Genomic DNA, 19,840 nt, shown 5'->3' on the forward strand with positions numbered 1-19,840 from the left:
ATCTCTTGGGTACAGGTATCCCTTGGTTTTTCAAAGTTTGCTTCATATCTCTTGGCCTTTACAAAAGAACTATGTTAGTACCTGTTTTGGATGCTGAAAGAAATCCGAAGAGGATTTTTGTTATTAGGGGAAAAGGCGAAAATAGGAAAAGAACATTCAGCATTTGCTTTGCTCGAGTTTTGTTAGAAAGGCAGTGGGTCCCCCACACAGTGAGAGTGGCACCACCAAGCTCCCTTCCGGGGAACTACACTCAGCATCTCAGCACGGAGCTGCTGTAGTTCTGAACTGTGTCTGTGAACATCTGTGCTGTATCTCAATTTATTGTGTGCCTCCATTAGCAAGATGTGCCGTAAGGTAACTGCTTTTTCCCTTTACACCATCCCAGCTTACAGGCTTCACAGTAGCACTACTCTCAGACAGCAGGGGGAAACTGCACACTTCAATACTGCCCTTTCTCTATGAGAGAACAAAGTGTACTATGATGATATAGGGCTTCCCCGGTGGCTCAGATGGTAAAAAATCCACCTGCAATACAGGAGACCCAGGTTCAGCCCCTGGGTAGGGAAGATCCCCTGAAGAAGGGAATGGCTACCACTCCAGTATTCTTGCCTGGAGAATTCCTTGGATAGATGAGCCTAGCGGGCTACAGTCCATGGGAAGATCCCCTGAAGAAGGGAATGGCTACCACTCCAGTATTCTTGCCTGGAGAATTCCTTGGATAGATGAGCCTAGCGGGCTACAGTCCATGGGAAGATCCCCTGAAGAAGGGAATGGCTACCACTCCAGTATTCTTGCCTGGAGAATTCCTTGGACACAGGAGCCTAGCGGGCTACAGTCAGACACAACTCAGAAACACACACACACACACACACACACACATGATAATATGTCTTTCTTCAAGGGGAATAGGTATTAACTCTTACTTGGAACCAGAAGAATGCTGTTTGTTAACTTTGTTTCCACCCGAAGTAGGAACTAATCTCAGAAACAAATCCAGGTGTCCTTTTAAGTAGGGACAACAATAATCATTATAATTTGTGCTGGACTTTATGTTTACAAAGCACTTTGTGGGCCTTCCTTTGTTCTCATAATATTCTGTTCCTTAATCAGGAACTTTGCTTCTGTTCAACACTTAAATCTTAGAAGGTCGATTTAACAAATCCCTCATCCTTTCTACTCCCATTCTACTCTAAAGTAAATTAACCACAGTGCCAGGAGAATCTTTAAGACCCTGAATGTGCCTGGCTCAAGTAACACAAAAATACTAGTTGGATAAAGGATGATTTCCAAGATCAGCGAAGGGAGAGCATTCTTCCTTCCCATTCCCTCTGTGTCACAACACACGAAAGAGGATGGAATCCCCAAAACTGAAGCTCATGTGAGAGGTTATTCCCTTCAGAAACATCTGAGGTCCTGATGCTGTCTCTTGTTGTCTGGAGGAACATGAGGATGGTGTCAATGACATAGGCATGAGAGAACAGGAAGCGAGAAGGAGACCACTCACTGAGCTAGAAGCTGGGAATCTTTGGGGATGAGTCTTGTGCTAAAGCGACACTTATGAAGCTGCTTGAGGGCGAGGTCTCTCTTGTCTAAATCAGATGCTCTCAGGATCACCCCCTATCTGCACTCTGGTTTGGGAACCAGGACTCCTTCAAGTCCAATGCCCCACCTTCACAACCCATTCCAGCCCCAGCCTGAGCTCAAATCCAATCGGCACCTTGAAGGAAGGAGGGGAAGGGGGGGTGGAGGGGAAGAGAGGTGCTTTGTAAAGCTTGACTCTATGTCTGTAATACTAGCTTGACTCTTGTCAGTTTATTTGCCTTATTCTCAAGAGTGCTAGGAATGTTTAAATGACTTGGGAGATTGGTTCAATTCAGTCATGGTCTTTTGCATTATTCGGTTTCCAAAAATAATTACTTGACCTTCCATTTGAGACAAGCACTCAAAAGATAAACAGTTATTCCTAAGATCACCCAGAACAACCTTTAAACAGAAAAGTCAGTTTGCTATTATATTAGCTGATCTACGGTCATGGGATAAGTAAACATCGTTGTATTTGTTAAAAAGACGACTTTCAATCAACTCTTTGAGGGTTCCTAATTATGAGAGTGTCTAGATGAGAAGTATATATTTTATTGTGCTTCTCAGGTGGCTCAGTGGTAAAGAATTTGCCTGCCAGTGCAGGAGATGCAAGAGACGCAGGTTCAATCTCTGGGTTGGAAAGATCCCCTGGAGTAGGAAATGGCAATCCACTCCAGCATTATCGCCTGGAAAATCCCATGGACAGAGGAGCATGGTGGGCTACCATCCATGAGGTCACAAAACAGTCAGAGACTACTGAGCATAGCACAGCACATATACCTTATTAGAATAAACATTATCGATCAAAGTTTACAATGTTCATTCACATGCCTTTTGTTCCTCACAGGCGTAGTGTGACGGTGGTCTTGAGCACTTAGTTTTCTTATTGACCTACAGGTACTGAAGAAACTACAGACTGCTCTGGTTTGCTTCAGGCTATCAGTCAGTCCAGGGCTTTGGAGAACACCAGCCTCCTCCAGAGGACTGCTCCAACCATGGCATATTCTGTGGGTCAGGGCTACTTCCCAATTCTCACCAGCCTAACACCAGTGCTCCAGAGAAAGCTCTGGTAGGTTTCTGGAACATTTCCTCTTATCAAAGATGTCTCCTGACCTCTGGGCCTTCATTCCTGCCACCGGATGTCCTGACGTTTACTGGAAATGTAAGGCACTAGGGACAGGTATAGAAGCTCTAACAAACTCAACAGGCAGGAAGAGGGCACACCTAAAGCTTGCTTCCTTTCTCCTTTTCCACTAAAACCTATTAGAATGCTCTATTTTTTACCTTGTCACTTGATTGTACTCAGGAATTAGTGACTTAGAAAAGCATGTTTCAACTCAGTCTTTAATTCTATGGATAAGACTGAAATCAAAATTTACCCACCCATGACATGTGTCACTTGATAGAAAAGAGTATTCTTATTTATACAAAGATATCTGGAAATAATGAGTCTAAAACTATTATACATATAAATCTAGGAAATATATACCAAGAATCCAAACCCAACCTCCCCCACAAAAAAACCCCGAAAAACCAGCATCAAATGATTGAATGCAGAGTTCAAAAGAATAGCAAGGAGAGATAAGAAAGCCTTCCTCAGTGATCAGTGCAAAGAAATAGGGGGAAAAATACAATGGGAAAGACTAGAGATCTCTTCAAGAAAATTAGAGATACCAAGGGAACATTTCATGCAAAGATGGGCATAAAAAAGGACAGGAATGGTATGGACCTAACAGAAGCAGAAGATATTAAGAAGAGGTGGCAACAACAGACAGAAAAGCTATACAAAATAGATCTTCATGATCCAGATAACCATGATGGTGTGATCAGTCACCTAGAGCCAGACATCCTGGAATGCGAAGTCAAGTGGTCCTTACTTAGGAAGCATCACTACGAACAAAGCTAGTGGCGGCGATGGAATTCTAGTTGAGCTATTTCAAATCCTGAAAGATGATGCTGTGAAAGTGCTACACTCAATATGCCAACAGATTTGGAAAACTCAGTAGTGGCCACAGGACTGGAAAAGGTCAGTTTTCATTCCAATCCCAAAGAAAGGCTATGCCAAAGAATGTTCAAACTACTGCACAATTGTACTCATCTCACATGCTAGTAAAGTAATGTTCAAAATTCTCCAAGCCAGGTTTCAACAGTATGTGAACTGTGAACTCCAGATGTTCAAGCTGGATTTAGAAAAGGCAGAGGAACCAGAGATCAAATTGCCAATATCTGTTGGATCATCGAAAAAGCAATAGAGTTCCAGAAAAACATCTACTGCTTTATTGACTATGCCAAAGCCTTTGACTGTGCAGATCACAACAAACTGTGGAAAATTATGAAAGAGATGGGAATACCAGACCACCTTACCTGCCTCCTGAGAAATCTGTATGCAGGTCAAGAAGCAACAGTTAGAACTGGACATGGAACAATGGACTGGTTCCAAATTGGCAAAGGAGCACATCAAGGCTGTATATTGTCACCCTGCTTATTTAACTTATATGCAAAATGCCAGGTTGGATGAAGCACAAGCTGGAATCAAGATTGCCAGGAGAAATATCAATAACCTCAGATACGCAGATGACACCACCTTTATGGCAGAAAGTGAAGAAGAACTAAAGAGCCTCTTGATGAAAGTGAAAGAGGAGAGTGAAAAAGTTGGCTTAAAACTCAATATTCAGAAAACTAAGATCATGGCATTTGGTCCCATCACTTCAGGGCAAATACATGGGGAAACAATGGAAACAGTGACAGACTTTATTTTGGGCGGGCTCCAAAATTACTGCAGATGGTGACTGCAGCCATGAAATTAAAAGACGGTTGCTCCTTGGAAGAAAAGTTATGACCAACTCAGACAGCATATTAAAAAGCAGAGGCATTACTTTGCCAACAAAGGTCCGCCTAGTGAAAGCTATGGTTTTTCCATTATGGATGTGAGAGTTGGACTATAAAGAAAGCTGAGCACCGAAGAACTGATGCTTGATGGCAAGGAAATCCAACCAGTCCATCCTAAAGGAAATCAGTCCTGAATATTCATTGGAAGGACTGATGCTGAAGTTGAAACTCCAATACTTAGGTCACCTGATGTGAAGAACTGACTCATTTGAAAAGACCATGATGCTAGGGAAGCTTGAAGGCAGGAGGAGAAGGGGATGATATGGATGAGATGGTTGGATGGCATCACTGACTCGATGGACATGAGTTTGAGCAAGCTCCGGGAGTTGGTGATGGATGGACAGGGAAGCCTGGTGTGCTGCAGTCAATGGGGTCGCAAAGAGTCAGATACAACTGAGTGACTGAACTCAACTGAAGGGAGAACAGCTCAAGAATGACAAATGTTAATCAAGGAAAATACGAGCATGTTTTGGTATACAGGAGAGAGAAATCCTCAAAACTAAAACTAGAATGTTTTTTGTCTTTAGAGATGCAAGGGGACTGAATACTGTCAAGACTGGCATAATTTACTCTTAAATTATTTATATGCAAAACTATTAACCTACATAAAAGGAAGCTGGATAGTCCTTGAGTTTCCTTGAGCTCTTTGAGCTTGTCTGCTATTAATCAGTTATCAGGGAATGGTAAAAAACTGAGGATATTTAAAATAGTAAGAAAATATAATCTTACATTACAGATTCCAAATATCCAAGTTGTTACTGAAATTTTCTTATTATTATCCCCCTCAAAATAAATTTCAAATCACACAAATAATATACTCATATTTTCTTTTATAAGCTGAAGCTCCAATACATTGGATGTGAAAAGCCAACTCATTAGAAAAGACCCTGATGCTGAGAAAGATTGAAGGCAGAAGGAGAAGGGGACAACAGAGGATGAGATAGTTGGATGGCGTCACCAGCTCAATGGACCTGAGTTTGAGCAAGCTCTGGTAGATGGTGAAGGATAGGTAAGCTTGGTGTGCTGCAGTCCTTGGGGTCACAAAGAGTCAGACATGACTGAACAGCAACAATTTTCTTTTAATATCTTTGACAAAGGAGGCAAGAATATACAATGGATTAAAGACAATCTCTTTAACAAGTGGTGCTGGGAAATCTGGTCAACCACTTGTAAAAGAATGAAACTAGAACACTTTCTAACACCATACACAAAAATAAACTCAAAATGGATTAAAGATCTAAACATAAGACCAAAAACTATAAAACTCCTAGAGGAGAACATAGGCAAAACACTCTCTGACATACATCACAGCAGGATCCTCTATGACCCACCTCCCAGAATATTGGAAATAAAAGCAAAAATAAACAAATAGGACCTAATTAATCTTAAAAGCTTCTGCACATCAAAGGAAACTATTAGCAAGGTGAAAAGACAGCCTTCAGAATAATAGCAAATGAAGCAACTGACAAACAACTAATCTCAAAAATATACAAGCAACTCCTACAGCTCAACTCCAGAAAAATAAATGACCCAATCAAAAAATGGGCCAAAGAACTAAATAGACATTTCTCCAAAGAAGACATACAGATGGCTAACAAACACATGAAAAGATGCTCAACATCACTCATTATCAGAGAAATGCAAATCAAAACCACTATGAGGTATCATTTCACACCAGTCAGAATGGCTGCAATCCCAAAGTCTACAAATAATAACTGCTGGAGAGGGTGTGGAGAAAAGGGAACCCTCTTACACTGTTTGTGGGAATGCAAACTAGTACAGCCACTATGGAGAACAGTGTGGAGATTCCTTAAAAAACTGGAAATAGAACTGCCTTATGATCCAGCAATCCCACTGCTGGGCATACACACTGAGGAAACCAGAAGGGAAAGAGACACGTGTACCCCAATGTTCATCGCAGCACTGTTTATAATAGCCAGGACATGGAAGCAACCTAGATGCCCATCAGCAGATGAATGGATAAGAAAGCTGTGGTACATATACACAATGGAGTATTACTCAGCCATTAAAAAGAATACATTTGAATCAGTTCTAATGAGGTGGATGAAACTGGAGCATATTATACAGAGTGAAGTAAGCCAGAAGGAAAAACACCAATACAGTATACTAACGCATATATATGGAATTTAGAAAGATGGTAACAATAACCCTGTGTACGAGACAGCAAAAGAGACACTGATGTATAGAACAGTCTTATGGACTCTGTGGGAGAGGGAGAGGGTGGGAAGATTTGGGAGAATGGCATTGAAACATGTAAAATATCATGTATGAAACGAGATGCCAGTCCAGGTTCGATGCACGATACTGGATGCTTGGGGCTAGTGCACTGGGACGACCCAGAGGGATAGTATGGGGAGGGAGGAGGGAGGAGGGTTCAGGATGGGGAACACGTGTATACCTGTGGTGGATTCATTTTGATATTTGGCAAAACTAATACAATTATGTAAAGTTTAAAAATTAAATAAAATTAAAAAAAATAAATATACATCAAAAAAATTAAAATATTAAATAGAAAGATAAAAACCCCCTTTTCCAACATGCCCAATCCTTTCTCATTCTTTCCACCCAATCCAACTCCACTGTTGACAACAGCCAACAGTGGTGTTTTCTATGCCAGAAACTGTGCTAAGAGATTACTGGAATATCTTACTAAATGTTCACAACTTCCTGCTAAAGTGGGTTCAGTTATTATCCCTATTTTATAGAGGAGGATGCTGAGCCTGGCCATACTTATTAACTATAAGTATGGTTATAAGTAACCATAACTATTAACTCAGAGGCCCACCAGTAGTAGTTAGGGACATATCCATGCAGGTTTTTCTATGGATCCCTATACATTTATGAGCACTTATACAAAGTGTAGAGTGTTGCTATTGTACTTCACTTAAAAAAAAAAAGTGAACGGTACCATATATACATACCCAATTTACCATTTGTATTTCTCCCTGACAGTTCATAAGTTCTAACTCATTCTTTTAAATTGCTGTCTAATGTACTACAGCTTTGGGCTTCCCAGCTGACACAGTGGTAAAGAATCTGCCTATTAATACAGGAGATGCAAGAGACGCAGGTTCGATCCCTGGGTTGGGAAGATCCTCTGGAGAAGGAGATGGCAACCCATCCCAGTATTCTTGCCTGGGACATCTCATGGACAGAGGAGCCTGGTGGGCTACAGTCCATGGGGTCACAAAGAGTAGGACATGACTAAGCATGTGTGAATGTGTACTGCACCTGCAGTGGTCTTCTAGGGATAGTATGAAAGTTATTTTCAATTTTTCACTAATAAAAATGATGCAGTGAAAGTCTTGTGCAAGCTTTCTTATTCACGGGGGCAGCTGCTTGGGTGGATATCAAGATACGGAAGTGCTGGGTGATGCTGAGCACATGTTTAAGTTTGAATAGGTACCGCTAACTTGTCCTCTAAGATGTTTACCACTAGTATGTGAATAAATACTTTCCTACAGCCACGCCAAAATCTGATATTATCAATCTCAAAGTTTTGCCAAGCTAAGGAATCATGTTTTAGTATGCATTCCCTTCATTACAATACAAATTGTATTAGGCTACACCATCTGGACTGGAAATTAAATGATAAAGTGAGCTAAAGTAGGGCAATATAAAAAAATGTATATATACATTAAGCATGCTCTTTGCTTTAAAATACACAGTTGTGCATTTCTCCTCCCAACTTATGATATAGGAACAAAGTTTCTCAAGTAAGGGATCACTGTCAGGGGCCATACATATACTTTCTGCATTAGCCACACTCTTGGAATGTACATCGAAGACTCCATGGTTTGGTATCTTAAGTGAAGTGAGAATGTAAAAGCCTCGTGAAATACTCTGAGTGCAGAATTTAATTTAATTTAGCCACAAGTTTTTAGTAATGTACCTTCATCAAGATTTTCTAAAGCATTTAATTTTTACAAAAAGAGCTCTCTTTCCACACTTGTGTTTCATTGGTTTACACGTTACTTAACTGAATTACATAATTACAGTGACATTCATCCAGTATAAACAGGTTTGGAAAGCATCACATTGGCTCTTGGAAAGCACATATTTAACTCAGAGAGCAAAAGCACAGAGGTGTCCTAGAGAGTAGCCCAGCAGCCATCCAGTGAGCCCACTCTGGATTGAAGTCAGCATTTTTCAGAGTCTTCTAATGCAGCAAGTTGGGTAAGGGAGTAAGTAGTCTCTCTACTAGCGATGTGGAACACCTTTTCATATGTTATTGCCCAACATCCACTACTGTGAACCATCTGTTCATTTCATTTACCTATTTTTCTAGTGGATTATCTTTTTCTTAATTATTTACAAGTGTTCTTCAGAAATCTCTGTACTAGTCCTTTGACTTTTATGTCATAAATATTTTCTCCCAGACTGTTGCTAACCTATTAACTCCTTCTTTTTGTAGTTGACTGTCATACAAAGTACTTAATTTTGATCTAATGAAATAAACTATTTTTCTTTCTTCATAGCTTTTACTTTCTATGTTTTAAGAAAGCCCCCTATTCTAAACATATTCACCTATGTTCTCTTCTACTACTTCAATAATTTCATAACTCCCGGATTCCAGATGAGGAACTTGAAGTTCAGAAGACTCAGATATTTGACCAAAATTCTAAAGCTAGAAATAACCTAAGATCCATATTGATATATGTTTATATATAATCTCCAAAGCCAATGTTACTACTTTATACCATCTTCCTGAAGAAGGAATTAAAATCTGAGAGAACTAAAGTGAAATACATGGGTGCTCAACAATGGTGAAAATTGCATGAATGCACATCTTTGTACTGATTATATAAATTACTGATAAATAAGTGATTCATCATCAGCTACAGAAAACTTGCATGATCCCCGCCATCCATAGAAAATGTGGTCAAAGTGCCCGAGTGACCTGGAAATCTAAATACTATCGAGCAACTACTAGATACAAACTAATAGTTGGACCTAGAGATCCAATGACTCTTATTTATATATTCCTCCATCCACTGAAGCAAACAAAAATATACCAAATACCTAACACGTCCCTGGCGACAAGTTCCAAACACTCACGGGTGTGGACTTTGCTAGACTCCTTTGCATGGATATTCTGAAAGTTCCTAAATCTTTGCTAGCTCAAAACCAATCTCTACATTTGCAATGGACCTTGAGTTGTGGTCATTGAGGTCACATGCCTTCTATCTGCTACCAGAAAGTGAGCTCCTTAGGGTGAGATTTACATCATATGCCTCTGAAGCCCCCAAAGCACAGAGCTTATAAGATCCTGGTAGCAGTACAGGTGCTCTGTGACTGCCCTTATTACACTGTCATATGTGTGAAGGCTTCACTTTCTGTCTTGTGGACCATATCTGATCTTTCAAGGGTGAGCAAGAATGAGTAATGAATAATGAAAGAATGAACACTTTGTATTTTCATCAAACACAGTCTTCCTAGTAATTTTATCATTTCCTTGAGGTCACTAGTTATTCTCATCACCACTGGTCATCTTTTCAGATGTCACAGTCTTGTTACTATCATTATCTCCTGATTCTTCAGTCTTACTTTAATGCTGGCAATGAGCTGTCAAATTCTGTTACTTCTATTACAACTTTGTTCAATCTTTTCTATTCTCCCTGTCACCACCTTGATTCAGGCACATTATCTCTTACAAAAACTATTATGAATGATCTCCCACACTGATCCATATTATACCTGCTAAAGTCACATAACTTTCCTGAATCATAATTTCATGTGGCCAATCTCTTCCTTCAAATCTTCAAAGGCTCCCATGAATCCACTGAATTATTCTGGATCTCTTGCTGCTGCTGCTGCTGCTAAGTCGCTTCAGTCGTGTCCGACTCTGTGCAACCCCATAGATGGCAGCCCACCAGGCTCCTCTGTCCACGGGATTCTCCAGGCAAGAACACTGGAGTGGGTTGCCATTTCCTCCTCCAATGCATGAAAGTGAAAAGTCAAAGAGAAGTTGCTCAGTCGTGTCTGACTGTTAGCGACCCCATGGATGGCAGCCTACCAGGCTCCTTTTGCCAGGCAAGAGTACTGGAGTGGGGTGCCATTGACTGGACATCAAAGCTTTATGTATGACCCCATCTACATTTTGATTCTAATTCACCACTGCTCATCTACTGACGCCTTCGCCTGCCTCTTCCCACTCCATAGTCAAATAGGACGATGTGCTTTTTATTAAATACATCTTGCATTTTCCATCGCTGCTACTTCCACCTGGGGCACTCTTCCTCATTCTATCCTTTGAGGCCCATTTTAAAGGCCAGCTCTTTCACAAAGTAGGTCCTGATATCACACAGACAAAATAGCTGCCTCCTTTGATATCAGCAGGTCTCTGTGTTGCCTTTTTGGAGTCAGTCTTGCTTTATTTATCTAACCCTGCTTTATTTATACTGAGTGGGTACTTACCTTGTTTATTGCAGTACAAGGTCCTCGTGGTGAGGGTCAGTGGTTTCCTTATTTTTGTGATTGTTTGAAGAGTTTGGTACAGAGCCTTGTACACAGAGGCAATCAATAAGCTACTGGTCAACCTGAACATTCCTCTCAACTTTACTGTAATCTCCTTAAGAACAATGACCTTAAGGACACAGTGTCTCTCAATACATGTAAGGGCCTTGTGCATAACAGGTACTCAAAACTTAATTCGTTTAAGTAATTTCATAGTTCCAGAGCAAGAGATTTCAAAAACACACGTACCACTGGCATTAACCTAAAATATTCACTTAATCACCTCTCACCTGTCCCAGACACTGCACTCAAAATTTTATAACAACCATCTTCTGTAATCCTTCAAGAACACCGTGAAGCACTGTCTTTTCCCTCAATGGATGGGCAGAGGTTTACAGAAGTGAAGTGACTGGATTCTGCAACGAGTCAGTGGCAGAGCTGAAATCTGAACCAAAGCAATTTCTGCTTCCAGAGCCCACGGTTGTCACCATAATGCCATATGCCTTGGTTATGTTTGCCAACTCCCCTTAGTTTCAACAATTTGGGTAAACAAAAAATCTTTTAAAAAATACTTCAAGCTACATCTTAAAATCATTCTTTGAAACATGAGAACATCTTGACTCTCAGATTATTTTAATGGGTGTAAAAATAAAGAATTGCTAAGTCTTTCTTATCCACCTTCCAATGTAAGCTTCAAATTTAGGAGGCTATTTGTTTTCTCAAATGATATGCATAGTTAGTACTTAATTATGCATCCCCCAACATGGAGGTGATAAGGGTAACATACCTCCAGATAACTGAAAATCATTTAATTTTGTGAAGCAGTCTACAAATCTCAGAACCAAAAACAACCGTTTAGTTCCCCATTTCCTTCTAAATCTTTAGATACTTGAAAACTCCTCTTATTAGTCTGGACTCTGATTGAAGGGCAGAGTAAAAAAGTGTGGGGTTGGCATAGATAATCCATGAATAAATAAGATCAGAGATTTCTCTTTGTCTGAATCTCCCCATTCAGTCTGCATGGAAAAGCACTCGCACCAACTTTGGCCACAGCGCTGAAAAAGAATACTAGCCTCAAGGAGTCTACAGATTATGAAACTGGGACAGAAAGAAAAAAAGTTGTATTGGCCCTAACAACACTGAGGAGGAACTCACAAGCTGTAAGATAAAAGTCATTGCTTTCTTTAGGAGTTCAGAGATACAAACATGGAAAGTAGACAGTTACATCTAAGAAACAGCTACTGGCTAACTGGTCACCAGTGTCTCCATTGCATTTAATGGAAATACTATCACTCAAGATGAGATTTATAACTTCAGCTGAAATGATATCAAACAAGGACAAACTCTGATTTTCAGTAAAACAGAAAATGACCACTGATGCTTCAGCTACTCAAATATTCCATGTATCTATTCAAAGCACAACAATTTCTATATAAAAAGCCTGATAATATTAATTTCACTGTTTAGTCATAGCTACCTTTTTCTGGATTTAAGTTCAGTTCAGTTCAGTCACTCAGTCACGTCTGACTCTTTGTGACCCCATGAACCGCAGCACGCCAGGCCTCCCTGTCCATCACCAACTGCCAGAGTCCACCCAAACCCATGTCCATTGAGTCAGTGATGCCATCCAACCATCTCATCCTCTGTCATCCCCTTCTCCTCCTGCCTTCAATCTTTTCCAGCATCAGGGTCTTTTTAAATGAGCCAACCCTTTGCATCAGGTGGCCAAAGTATTGGAGTTTCAGCTTCAACATCAGTCCTTCCAATGAACACCCAGGATCAATTTAACTGTTGATGTTAAAACGTAAGGTATGATGAACCTCTGTGACTTAAAGGATACCTTAAAATCCAAATCCCGTTTATGAAGTAAAATTTTATCAAAGTATTTTGGCTCCTTTAAAATTATCTCAAATATTCAGTTGTTGATACTTGAGTACTGCAAGTCATAGGTTCTATATTCAGAAAAGAATAGAGGAAAAAGAATGAGCCTATTATGTTCATTAGTGTATCATGGAAAATGACAGCCTTAAATACTCATGAGCACTGGTTAACATTCTGCCAACTCCCTCTGCTGTAGCAGAAATCATAAAAACAAAAACAAAGCACAACACGGAAAAAGGAGTTTAAGTCAAGTGAAAATATTTATGACACTGCAAGCTTCTTAAAAATGTATTCACTGAAACATGAAAAAATAGCAGTAATTAATCCCAAAATAAAAGAGAAAAACAATGTTGCTCCAACACAACTGAATAAATGCATATTCTTAACAATCTGTAATCTCTTAAGAAATCAGCTAATATGATAATTTACTAAATGTTTTTTCAGAGATGAAATATTAAGGTGCAACATGTTTATTGATTTGTTTTAGAGGAAGAGGTTTCTAACTATCTGTTTCAGATCATTAGAATTCTCACATTCACTCAAAACCCATAATACCATAACACTGTGAATGTGAAGTACTATTTGATAAAGACTTACCTTCTATGTATCTTATTTTCCTTTGAAAGGCAACTTTCTTAAAACACCACATATCAACAATAATGAAACTTAGCCATTCACTCTGATCTGCATTGAGTTAAAGGATGCAAAGGAAAAAAAAAAAGGTCCTCCCCCCATAAAACTCAATCCTACGTCATGATTTTTCCTTTAAATTTAATCATTTTGAAACATTAAAAATTTTGCTGTTTCTCTTGGAGCATCCTCTATCAAGATTAAAGAAGGGTTTGTTTGAAAACAAACAGGATACAGGAGTAAATGGTGCAGCTTCCAGGCAAGCTATAAATAGCAACGGCATTTTCAAGAAATCTTACACTGGAGCGTTATGTTGCAGTTTAAACATGCAGTGCAGATTTTATTATAAAGTTGTCACCAAAATTCATTGTTATACAAGAAATGCAGTTCTTACCAAGTTTTCTTGGTTCCTGGCTGCTATTTTCTGCTCCTCTTCTGCCCCATTTTTCATGTATTTGACCTCTTCCACCGGTTTGATCCTATACTCATCTGAGTGCCAAAAACAGAAAAGACATTCTATAATCTTTTTCATAATGGTAGAAAGTGTCAGTAAGAAAAGCCAAACAGCACAATTTGTTAGAGCCTTTTTCCCTGTGGTCTTTATATATGGTTCATTTGAAACAATCTGGAAGATGCTTAACTAGCTTCTTTTTATGAAGTGCTCTCCTCTGTCCACTGGGAAAAGTTCAGCATCAGGAAGGCAGCTATGAAAGCGGCACTGCCTGGTCCTTTTACAGAGAGCAGACGGTGTTAGTGGAAACGGAGGTTGTTCCATCTCCAAAGACTATTTGAAATTTATATGTAATAGGGCATATCACATAATGATCTACGGAGATTTTCCTCCATGAGAATATTAGTTCAAAATACCTGTGGCAGCAGTGTTATACAGTATATTCACACCTAAATTTTTCTCTTTAGAAAAAACAAAGCAAAAGCAATGAGCTTGACTGATCAACAAATAGATGTAAACAACTGGAAGTTGAAATTTTCATATTTATTCACATATTAAATGTGCAACAATCTGCAACAATTTCATATGATATATACAGACTTTTTCTTAACCTCTCTGTAAAGTCACACACGAGAGGAGCATGGCTCTAACTGGTAGGTGTATCAGTCAAGGCTGGAGAGTAGAGTGGGCCATGGACAGGACCTGGACTTTGCAACAGCCAGAAAAAGACAGGACAACAAATTCCAATATCGAAACACAGCATAGGTCAAACTTGGGAAAACTTGCAATTAAAGTTCTTTTCCAGGAGAGAGGTTTGGTGATGATAATGCTGACACTTCCACCAGATTTTTGTCACCAGGAAATGACATGGGTACATTAAGGTCAAAAACAGGCGTGACTTTGAGTCATCTTTAGTATGTGGGGAGAAAAATCACAGACATTATGGAATTAGAAAATTTCATCAACCAATAAAATGATGATTGCCTAGCAAAGGGCATGGAATAATGTATAGAACAGGCTACCAATAGATAGATATCTATCACTAGGAAGTTGCTACATAGTTTCTTATTGTCTACAGTTAATTTGCTACAATGCCTATATTCTTACATAATTTCTTACCTTATTATTTATAATACCATTTCCAAAATAGTTTCAGGCTTCCTCATACTATCCCTCAATATGCTATACCCCAAAGATGTTTGTTATGGTAATATTTCTTTAGTAATTATGCTGTTCTGATGTTTCTCAAAATTATCATCCTTATGAAAGTAATATATTTTCTCATTTCTGAATCAAGACTCCCTATTCAGAGGCCAATTGTTTTTTCCTTCTGACAATTCAAGGTAGTTATTGATCCTGCTTCTTTCTAAAGAAATTAGAAAGAGTGGTACAAGTTTACAGTAATGAGTCCTTTAGGAATACCACATCCTAAATGTATTAACAAGTTAATCAGTGGGTTCTGATCCACAATTACAATGTGTAAGAATTTCACATTTCAATTTGGTATGCAGAAGAGAAAAAAAATGAAAGTAAATCAATAAAATTGGTGCATTTAATTAGGAATTATTTACTCAGAAGTAGGAAAAGCACTTGTTAATTGAAAAGAAAAGACACTGACTAATTATGCCTCCAGTACAATTATATAGAGATAAAAATAAAGGGGAAAATATAGCTAAAGAGGGACTCCCTAACTTCAGTTTGGAACATTAATATTTATAAATGATAGTTCACTGGGATAATTACTAACATTTAACTTAACTAAATTATGATGTTAATGACTTATGGTGAGTCTCTGATTACTTAAATTACACATACACATAACTATTTTTTTAAAACACAATTCCAGCAGACTATGATTTTGTCTAGAGGACACACAACCTCATGTGATAAGATGGGAAAAGCACATTTTAGGTCCTAAGCAGAACCTTCTGAAAGAGCCTTCCAAAAGATGGCCCTCTGCTTGCAGCACAGTAAAAGGTCTCTCCTAGGGCCTTGCCCGCTGTCCCTTCCCATACCAAGCAACAGCTCATAGCAGATACTCTCTAAACAGAGGAGTGATATTCAACCTTCATTCTCTTTTTATCCATCCAGGAAACAAAACTGAATTGAAAGTAGTAGAAAAACTATTAATATTTTTCTAATACTTCCTTTCAATGAAGAAAAGCTGCTGGCTACATGACTTTCAAGGCAGCACTATCCCACATACAGACTTTCTATAACATCACCAGTTTAGAAAGAGGATAGGTTTTAGTGTGTCATTAACAAACACGGCTGGCTAGCCAATGCCAATTTCATGGAACACGCTATGATTGGATAAAAAAGAAAGAAAAAAACAAACAGCCACGTCTGCAAAGCCAGACCTATCATTATTACTTACACAACACACTGCACAAAATCCATCACAGTGTGAAACAAAAAGCCAGCAAGGCCCGAAGATAAACCACAGCCTGTACAAAGCCAAGACTTAAAAACAGTCTGTCAAATCTCTCAAAGGCTCATGCTGGGGATGAAGATGCCCATCTGGAAATAGACAACTTGTCAACCAACGTGTCACACATTTCCATGGCAATGCCGCCTTCATGAATGACACTCTGGGTGGATGAACAGAGCATTTCAGGCGATGGCCGTGACATGACCACCACAGAAATCCATTTTTCCTCTTATTTGGGGCACAGGGGAATCCGTGGGGGATTTTAGGCCCCCTTCATCAGATCCCACACTGGAGGGAATTAGCAGAGCCACTGTTAACAACCAGAGAGTCCTGGTGACAGAACAACGTGCCAACTTGATTAAGAGGAGTGAAAAGCAGACCGTCTTCCTCCGGCTCCCTCACACCTGTTCACGATTTTTCTTTTCTTCTCTTTGATCTTGTCAGGTGGCTTATTAAAATGCACGTCAGAAACAGTAGGCTAACATCCCATTTCAAACCCACTCCCCCTTCTCTCTGTGTAAATAGTTGCAGGCTATGCCAGTCAAAATATATCTGGGGTAGAAGCCCTGCTGTGGTGTGATCTTGTTCCTCAGATCACACCAGAGAGGGGCAACTCCATCAAACTAAAGACAACTGTTTCCCACCAAATCTTTGTACCTCACTTTTGACATAAAAGGCAAGGAGATCAAATCAATGAATACTCAAGGAAATCAACCCTGAATATTCATTGCAAGGACTAATGCTGAAGCTGAAGCTCCAGTATTTTGGCCACCTGATGCAAAGAGCCGACTCACTGGAAAAGACCCTAATGCTGGGGAGGATTGAAGGCAGGGGAAGGGGACAACAGAAGACGAGATGGTTGGATGGCATCATCAACTCAATGGACATGAATCTGAGCAAACTCTGGGAAACAGTGAAGGATGGGGAAGCCTGGCGTGCTGCAGTCCATGGGGTCACAAAGAGTCGGGCACAACTTAGCGACTGAACAACAACAAAAACGCATATAGAACCAAGTTTTTAGAGCTAGAAGGGAATGAAATGGTTTGACTTGACTTTAGATGGTATGGAATCATCACCACTTTCCAGATCCTATCAATTTTCCCATTGTTAATAACTCACTGGCCCCTAACTGGTTCTCTCAAGCTTTGCAGACAAAGATCTGCTAAAAGGTTACTTTTATAATCAAGGGAATGGACTTTAACATGAGACAATCAGATGGAGGTGAGTGCTGGAGTGAGTTTATAATGCCAAAATTATTAAACAGTTAACATTTCTCATAAAAGTACGTATTAGGTAAGGAAGGAGAAAGGCAAGAGATCTAGAAATGCTGCTCTTTGAGTAAAAATGGCTCTTACGGTTGTTTCCTAGAATGGTGAAATTTGCATCTACTTTCACACCTTCTTACTCTGTCTTCTCATTAATGACAGATGTACCAAAATAAACCACATCTTTTCCAGGGCTGTTTCAATTTCAAAAACTCTGTGCTAAAGTCCTCATATCAAAATCTAACATCTGTCTGGGCATCTTCACTGAATGCTCTGGATTGCTTCTTCATTCAGAATTTGCCTGAAGATTCTCTAGTAGACTAATTATTATTATATGCTCAGGAAAACACGAGGACTTAGGAAAAGAGGTAAAAGAAGTATTTACAAAAATAAACAAACCAATTAAAAGCCTAAACTATTCTGCTTCTTAATATAAACTCACTCCCCCTAGATTTCTCCCACTGAGCATCCTGTCTACCAAACTAACTAAATTCAAGTCCCCAAATCCTGGCACAACTTCAGATTCTTCCCTAAGATCTTTTTCAGAAAACTTAAACAAATTTTTCATTAGAATATAATTGCTTTGCGATGTTGTGTTAGTTTCTGCTGTACAATGAAATCAATCAGCTATATTTATACATATATCCTCTCCCTCTTGAGCCTCCTTCCCACTCCCACCCCATCCCCCTCATTCTATCCATCTAGGTCATCATAGAGTGTCGAGCTAAGCTTAGTCTGCTATACAGCAGTTTCCCACCAACTATTTTACACATGGTAGCTTGGAGAAGGAAATGGCAACCCACTCCAGTATTCGTGCCTGGAAAATCCCATGGACAGAGGAGCCTGGCAGGCTACAGTTCATGGGATTGCAAAAAGTTGGACACAACTGAGCAATTGAGCATCACCACCACCAGCGTGTATATATACACACATATATATTCTTTCAAGAGATGGGTACTCATGGTAGCTAAAAGCTTAGCCTCAAGAGCTATTAATAGAAAGACTGGCCATAAGATCTTGGGCAACTTCCTCAATGCTTTCTGTGCTTTGGTTTTTTAATTTGTAAAATGGGAATATTTATAGTACTTAATCTCACACATGGAGCTACATGAATTAACACATGAATACTCTTAAAACAGTGCCTAGCCCATAACAAATGTTCAAAAAATACTGGCTGCTGCTTTAGAAACAGAACCCTGCTGGTTCTGCAGGGAATACTATTTCTAATGCACAAAATCCATCAAAAATGGCAACCCACTCCAGTATCCTGGCCTGGAGAAACCCATGGACAGAGGAGTCTGGTGTGTTACAGTCCATAGGGTCGCAAAGAGTTGGACACAACCGAAGCAACTTAGCACACAGCACATAAAAACAATAAGCATCATGTAAACATCAGTAATTAATTTAATCAAAATGGTGACTCAACTCTATTGACAAATAAGAGGAAGTGATAAGGGGGTATAATTGTCCATGATAAGCCTTCAGTATTTTTTTAACTATGTACATATAGTGCTTTAATTAAAATAGAACATGATTTTCAAAGAACAATAACTTTTATGATAGGAAAAAGAAGAGTGATCATTATTTGAGTGAAACCAGGGTTACAATAAAATAATGCTCCTCTATCTTCCTGTATATCCTAACTCAATTATTGCCATTGGCACAGCTCCTCGTCTCAGCCTTCCTCGAGGGCACAAGAGTGAACGGGTGAGGTTCCAATTCAGAACAGGCAGGGTGATTGTTTTAAAGAAAGAAGGACAGAGGTTGCTTAAAAAAAAAAAAAGCCACTTTGGAAAGAAAACCCTTTTCTGGAAGGATAAGAAGGCAGAACTCTATGGCACTATAAAATAAAGATGGATGGCAAGCCCGGTCAATTACACCGGGAAATGTGGCCTCCTACTTTGGAGGACTCCACCCATCAGCTGTTCATGCCTCTATTTGCTTATTCATTTCACACTCACCTAATGTCTGCTGTGTCTAAGCCGTGGTCTTTCTCAGGGGCTCACTGGATGCTGTCTGGGTGGACGAGGTATCTGTTTTTTCACTCAAAGTGTCTGGCACACTGGTGTTTAAGAAAACTTTTTTTTTTTTTTAAGAGATAAAACCTAGAGACCTGACTTCAGTTCACAGATGAATAAAATTTACCCCAATCAGTGCTTCAGTTTTGTTTGTCTGAGGTGTCCCTTTTCCCCCTTGCTGGATTCTCCAATGAAGAAAAAAGATATCTAATGAAAA

The 19,840-nt window shown here is 39.4% G+C and overlaps 1 protein-coding gene across 1 annotated transcript in view; it reads right to left on the reverse strand.

Annotated features, from left to right (window-relative positions):
- Positions 1–19,840, reverse strand: part of C16H1orf21 (chromosome 16 C1orf21 homolog) — a 251,280-nt gene that overhangs the window by 108,858 nt on the left and 122,582 nt on the right. The window contains exon 3 of the mRNA XM_070384812.1: positions 13,853–13,947. Within this exon, the coding sequence (XP_070240913.1) occupies positions 13,853–13,947 (95 nt within the window). The remainder of the gene's footprint in view (positions 1–13,852; positions 13,948–19,840) is intronic.

Source organism: Bos mutus, chromosome 16 (genome assembly GCF_027580195.1).
Source record: "Bos mutus isolate GX-2022 chromosome 16, NWIPB_WYAK_1.1, whole genome shotgun sequence".
NCBI lineage: Eukaryota > Metazoa > Chordata > Mammalia > Artiodactyla > Bovidae > Bos > Bos mutus.